The sequence below is a fragment of the Oratosquilla oratoria genome, chromosome 9 (assembly GCF_046742065.1).
Source record: "Oratosquilla oratoria isolate Oo_2021 chromosome 9, ASM4674206v1, whole genome shotgun sequence".
Lineage (NCBI taxonomy): Eukaryota > Metazoa > Arthropoda > Malacostraca > Stomatopoda > Squillidae > Oratosquilla > Oratosquilla oratoria.
The window spans coordinates 13,293,097-13,299,834 of record NC_134785.1 but is presented as its reverse complement, the minus strand read 5'-3'; the positions used below and the strand labels follow the sequence as shown (position 1 = coordinate 13,299,834).

Genomic DNA, 6,738 nt, shown 5'->3' with positions numbered 1-6,738 from the left:
GAAACCTGCACAGCGAAGCTATATCGGTAATCCCCTACCACACTCCTGGCCAAATGGCCACTTCCGAAAGGGAGTGTGTGGTTGGACATTCCGCATAAATCATCGGAAATTTAAAATTCCCGGCTCTGTGCAGGTGGCGCAAGCGTCTACAACCCCACCTCCCCCTCCCTATCCCCTCCCTTCTTACTCGGCCGCACGGATTGAGCCGTCACTTAGCATCGCGGAACCAGACGAGTCGGTCACTCAACAACCCACCTTCTTTCATGCCGGTAAGTCTGGTTCCAGCTCGTGCTCTTGTGTTCTCGTAGGGAGTTCTCCTGCAGTTTTTCCCCTTTGGTGTTGTGTCCAGACATCTTTGGGACACCCCGTCTATGATTATCATTATTCTATTTTCAGACCAAACGCTTGTGTGTGGAATCCGGCTGCACAGCCAGGATCTCGTCAGACGGCCACCACGACCTCTGCTCCCGCCATGCCCCTTGTTTCTCACAAGCTGGCTTTAACCCCCTAGCCTGCGTTGTGTGCAAAGCGCGGGTTGAGGAGATTCGTGCTGCTCCTCCCAAAACCCGTTCCAAGCTAGCCGCCCTCGGACACCTTCGGGAGGCATGGCGCAGAGCTCGGAAATTGAAATCCGCTGACGACCCCCCCCTGGTGTGGGCGGATCCGGCGTTAGGAGTGGAATTGGGCCTCGTTCGCCCTCGCCATCCGTCTCCCTATGTCTCCGAGACTTCCGTTGGTGGACAACCTGGGCCTCTCGGAGTACAAGGGGACGAGTCTGATGTTGCGGAGTATGGTGTCCCCGAGCGTCCTCAGGCCTCTCGGCAGCCCCATACATCCGAACATCAAGGGTCCTTAAAACCCTTACGGCTTGCTTTGTCAAGCACCCCCACGAACTCGTCTTCCTCCCTAGTTCACTCACGTGAACCCGGCAGGAAATCTCGCTCGAAAAAGAGGTCTGCCTCACCGAGGTCCAGGACGCTCAGCTTGTCCCCACCCTCCACAGCCTCTCCCCCCAACTCACCCTCCCTTCCTCGCTCTCCTTTTCCTCGCCGTAAATCCCACAAGGGCAGGGAGCCGGAGGACGACACGAGGGGAGAGGGAACTCTGGCCGCCCAAGTGGCTGCCCTCCTTCCGTCCCTGATAGGCCCCGTCCTTGAATCGGCCCTATCACATTATCCGGCCTTTCAGACCGCGCAAATCATAACGCACCCCTCTCCAGAGCAACCTCCTATTGAACCTACGGCTCTAGCCCCCCCTCCCACTCTCCCTCCTGGTCCTTCCCTCCGCCCCTCCGTGCCGGCGACAGGTATAGGACTAGAAGGCCCCTCTCAGGAGGAACCCCCCAATCAGACGTCCGTCGGGTTGGACGGGGTGGAGGACCACTACAGTTCTTTTCCTTATCCTCCTACCATGACGGACTCTTTTGAGTTCCGCCCCTTCTCATGGTGTGACCTTCCCCGGTCCTGGGAGTACTCGTTTGGAGAAGATCACAAGCTAGTGGCCTGGTCTCCCGACTACTCGCTACCGGAGGGCTGGAGGAGGAGAGATGACGTTATCCTAAAGTGGGCCAACGACGCGGAGGGGGCTAAGGTTCTATATAAGATTCGACCCCTCTCCGCCCCGGCCTCCACGCCCTCCAGGATTTCCACCTCTAACACTCTGGACGCATTAGGTGCTCTCCTGGAGAACACTCGTTTAAACCCTGATGGGCATATGTTTGTCGACAGGTCGGGGGACTCACCGGCGGTAGCACTCTCCCCAAACGCCTGGTTCCCGCAGGAGAAAGGGGAGAAGGCCTTAGACATCCCTGCTCTCTTCGAGCGGGCCCAAGACCAACCCAAGACGGTTCCTCCTCGACGGCATATCCCTTCATCATTCCCCGTCGTCCTGCCACCACCCTTCGCGCCGGAGGGTCTGCGCGATTGCTTATGGCACTCTGGCAGGGACCCCGCCCTCCCCCATCAACTTAGTGAACCGGAGACTAAGTTGCTGACGACGGAGGCCTCGACCAGACAAGACCTTGCCTCTACCATCTCGACCGTCACGGCAATCGCGATGATGAGGAACTGGCTGACGACGCTCGCCACGAGCTTTGAGGACTTCCCGCGGGAAGAATTGAGGTGAGTGGGATATTTCAATGTATACAGAGGGTCCAGACCTGTCCTGGCGAGAGACGCTCAGGTAGCGTCTTCACCCAGGACGGAGCCTCTTGACTAGCACCCAAGGACGAGGTCGTTCGGAAACGACCTCGGCCTCGCATATGTTATACGTTCTACAATTGAGCGATGTGACTTTATTACACCCTCCGGGGATCGGGATCCTTCTCGCCCTACTAATTTGATTCGCGTGTTTTATGTATGCAGAGACACCCTGGCGGCACTCTCTACCGTGGCAGAGGGTACAGCCAACATGGCGTCATCAGCCCTACCCCCAGCAGCGAGGGCCTTCACCGCGGCTCGTTTGGCAGCTCGTCAGTCTGCAGCGCGGTCGGCCCCGGAGATAGCTCGCCGGGGGGTGGTGAGAGCAGCTCCCCTTTCCCGTGGTCTGTTCGACCAGGAAGCGACAGACCGCGTCTTCGCTACGGTCCCGACCGTCATCCAGATCCAACAACCATCCCAACCGAAACCTCGGCCCTTACCTGCTTACAGGTCCCACTCTCTATTCAGGCGCCCGCCCCCATACGCGCGCCAACAACAACAACAACAACAACAACATCAACAACAACAGCGGGCATACCGTCCACCACCCACAGGGAGGATAACCCAGCGCCCGCATCAGCAACAGCCCCAGACATTTCGGCGCCAACAATCGCAACACCACACCTCCTCCCAACCCCAGAGGACCACCAACCAACGAAAACATCAGCAGCAACAACAGCAAAAGTTCAAGAACTTCTGAAGGCCCCCAAGTGGGGTGTCTCCTGGGCTGGCACCACGCGTGGCCTGCGCACGGATGGGCCTCCAGGGTCATCCGCCAGGGACTCACCTGGCCTTGGGTCTCTCTCCCGGTGGGTCTCCTTACCTTTATCCTCTGAGGGAACTGTGGTGATACTCTTACATAGTATGGATAGTAACTTGCCCCAGCCCTTCAGGCTTGGGGGGGGGGGGATATACACATTACTACCGATAAGCTGATTCCTTATTCTTTCCTCCCACAGCCACTACGCCACCCTCCCGCGTCATCCAAGGTGTCCTCTTCAGTGCTGCCCCACGTGAGAGACATGAAGGAAAAAGGAATAGTGGAACCAGCGACAGGTCGGGTCTTTCTGTCCCGTCTTTTTACCGTACCAAAGAAAGACCCAGGGAAAACGAGACTGGTTATGGACCTGAGCGCACTGAACAAATTTTTGAAACCCCTGCGATTCAAGATGGTGTCGGTGGCTCAGGTTCGGTCAGTGCTCCGGGAGGGAGACTGGTTAGCGTCCCTGGACCTTCAGGACGCATATTGGCATGTCCCCATCCACCCCCGATTTCGCCGGTTCCTGGCGTTCCAGGTCGGGAGGGAGACGTATCAATTTACCAGACTCCCTTTCGGACTCTCGCTTGCCCCGAGGGTCTTCACAAAGCTAGCGAGAGTGGTAGGCGCACGCTTGGCGGAGGCAGGCGTCTCCACACTCATGTACCTGGACGACTGGTTGATACATTCGCCCACCGAGGAGGGTGCATCAACCAATGTCTCGGTGGCTTTAAGAATCTTGACGGAGATGGGCTTCAAGGTAAACTGGGACAAATCTACCCTCACCCCTACACAAAAACTTCATTGGCTCGGGATCGAGTGGGACACGATCAACGCCTCCCTGTCACTGGCTCCAGACAACGCTCTTCGGACACTCCGCTGTGTCAGGAGGGCATTCTTCTCCCAAACGTTCTCCCGCCGTCAGTGGGAGGGCCTGTTAGGTTGCCTCAACTTCGCGGCCCCGGCCCTTCCACTGGGCCGCTTGAAACACCGACGGCTAACGCGAGAGGTCAACAGGAGCATCCCACTCTTCCCGCGCGACCTTCCCAGGCCGGTACCCTCAACACTCCACAGCTTGTTACGTCCCTGGCTTCGGCCAGGGGTCCTACGCCAGTCAGTCCCATGGTCCCCGCCCCCACCTCGGATAACAGTAGCAACGGACGCCTCGGACATAGGGTGGGGCTTCCAGTCGAGCTGGGGACATCAAGCGTGCGGGGGATGGTCGGAAGAGAGAAGGTCGCTACATATCAACCTTCGGGAGCTGATAGTGGTAAAAGAATGGCTCGAACGGCACCCCGAAATCTCCTACACGAGCGTCCGCTTCGATATGGACAATGTGACGGCAGTACAGTGCGTGCAGAGGCAAGGTACGGCCCGATCAGGTCCACTCCTAGCCCTGTCGGAGGACATCTTCGCCGAGGCATCACGCAGGGCCATTTCTCTCTCGGCGAAGTATGTTCCGGGCCGGGAGAACGAATGGGCGGACGCTCTATCCAGGTTCCGGGAGACATCGGTGGAGTGGCAACTACGTCCACAAGTGTTCGAGTCGCTCTCCCTCCGCTACGGCACCCCGGAGGTGGACCTATTTGCCTCCCCGAGCACGACCCAGCTCCCCCTCTTCCTCTCCTACAACCACAGAACACGCGCAGGAGGCCCGGACGCCTTCACGGAGGACTGGAACCGCTGGAAGTATGTTTACATATTTCCTCCTCCAGCGACAACGGTCCTCCTGAAGGTGGTGCAGACCCTCAGGTCCTTCAAGGGTCGGGTCCTCCTGATAGCTCCCTACTGGCCAGCTCAGCCGTGGTTCGGGGAGCTAATGAAGTGGTGCCCTTCTCCCCTTCTACTAGGGTCAGCCTGCCTGGCCAGCAGCCTTACCGCACCTCTCCAAGCGTCACTTCGACTTCACGCTTGGAGTTTCTACGGGGAGCTCTCGGCCAACTCTTCTCTACAGAGGCAGTAGACAAAATGCTGAGAGCTCACCGTCCATCCTCAGTGCGGCAATATGAATCCTGCTGGCGGAGATTCCAGGACTTCCTTCGGAGACACGCGATAGTGACCATCTCCGCTAGCACAGTTCTGGACTTCCTGTCTTGGCTAGCTGACACCACCAACAGGGCACCGGCGACAATCTCGGCTCACTACGCAGCCCTCGCTGATCCACTCTACTTCGGCATGAACATCACAGTGCCACAAAGGGCGCGAAACCTTCTAATGAAGGGGATCCGCGCCTCGAGAGAGCCGAGACGTCAGCCGGTCCTAGCCTGGTCCTTGCATCGTGTTCTGCAGTACCTGACGTTCGAAGGGACCATCATGGAGGAGGAACACTTCCTTCAACGTGCCGTCTTCCTGCTCGCCCTGGCTACGGGTTACAGGGCGTCACAGCTGGCGGCGATCACCCGCCACCAGTCCTTCTCCAAACTGGAGGAGGACTGCTCTGCCCTAACTCTCGCTCCATCACCTACATTCCTAGCCAAGAATGAGCAGGCGGACGACATGATTGGCCCTATCAGAATACCATCCTTCCTGGAGGAAGGAAACCCACACCCGCTGTGCCCGGTCCGTGCGTTTCAAGACTACGTGGAACGCACGGAAGGGGTGTCCGAGGATCATCTCTTCTACAATTCGAAATCTCGGAACCCCCTAACCCCGAGGTCCCTGGCGCGTTTACTTTGCCGCGTTATAGAGAAGGCCGACCCGGGCCATGCCCCCCACGCCCACAACATCAGAGGCCTCGCGGCATCGCTGGCGTTTCTCCGCACCCACTCTGTGGAACGGGTGCAGGACCTTGGGGGCTGGGCATCAGCAACTTCCTTCAGGACACGGTATCTCTACCACTCGATCACCCCTGTCCCATGTGTCGCCATGGGAACGGCTCCACCCCTCTCTTCGCAAGAGAAGGGGGGCAAAGGGCGACCGAGGGGTAGGGGAAGGCCCAGGAACCGCTGAGCAAGATACAATATTCTACATAGAATTTATGCACTATGTAAATTGTACAATATTATTTTTATAAAAAATAAACAAATAAATGAATTTATATATATATTGATATTGATATCGATATAAGTACTTGATGCTTTTTGTCTCCCCTCTACTGAATGATAAGATGAATAGTCTCCCATACGAGACACACGTAATAACGGCTTGAGCCCTGTCCTCGACTACAATTTGGGCTTCACCTTCTCCTCCCACCTATCCTCGTCTCATGCATAGCTTCGCTGTGCAGGTTTCTTCTCAGCCGATAATACTTCTTTGTCGCGGCTAGTGCCGCTTAAATCGTTTTTATCGGCTTAAGAAACCTGCACAGATTTAGGGTCCCTCCCTCCTCCCACAGGCGAAGCCTTCATTTCTCATTGAAGTGACGGCTCAATCCGTGCGGCCGAGTAAGAAGGGAGGGGATAGGGAGGGGGAGGTGGGGTTGTAGACGCTTGCGCCACCTGCACAGAGCCGGGAATTTTAAATTTCCGATGATTTATGCGGAATGTCCAACCACACACTCCCTTTCGGAAGTGGCCATTTGGCCAGGAGTGTGGTAGGGGATTACCGATATAGCTTCGCTGTGCAGGTTTCTTAAGCCGATAAAAACGATTTAAGCGGCACTAGCCGCGACAAAGAAGTATTCTATCATTTCCTCCGCCAACTTCTTCAGGAGTGCAGGATAGACTTGGCCATTGCTTGGGGACTTTGTTGTTGGAACTTCTTTAATACCTTCTCTTTGTAGAGGTCTACTTTTTCCAGTATGTCATGGCTGTTATACAGTGGTATACGTTAACTATCTGTTAA

The 6,738-nt window shown here is 56.6% G+C and overlaps 2 protein-coding genes across 2 annotated transcripts; both read left to right on the top strand.

The window, feature by feature from the left end:
* The first annotated feature begins 28 nt into the window (after positions 1 to 28).
* LOC143027982 (uncharacterized) lies at positions 29 to 2,898 on the top strand. The gene is made up of 4 exons (XM_076189625.1): positions 29 to 269; positions 397 to 2,120; positions 2,364 to 2,730; positions 2,866 to 2,898. Exons 1-4 carry the CDS (start codon positions 264 to 266, stop codon positions 2,896 to 2,898), a joined length of 2,130 nt encoding a protein of 709 aa, XP_076045740.1. The 5' UTR covers positions 29 to 263.
* LOC143027981 (uncharacterized) lies at positions 2,638 to 6,738 on the top strand. The gene is made up of 3 exons (XM_076189624.1): positions 2,638 to 3,007; positions 3,158 to 4,225; positions 6,677 to 6,738. Exons 1-3 carry the CDS (start codon positions 2,953 to 2,955, stop codon positions 6,736 to 6,738), a joined length of 1,185 nt encoding a protein of 394 aa, XP_076045739.1. The 5' UTR covers positions 2,638 to 2,952.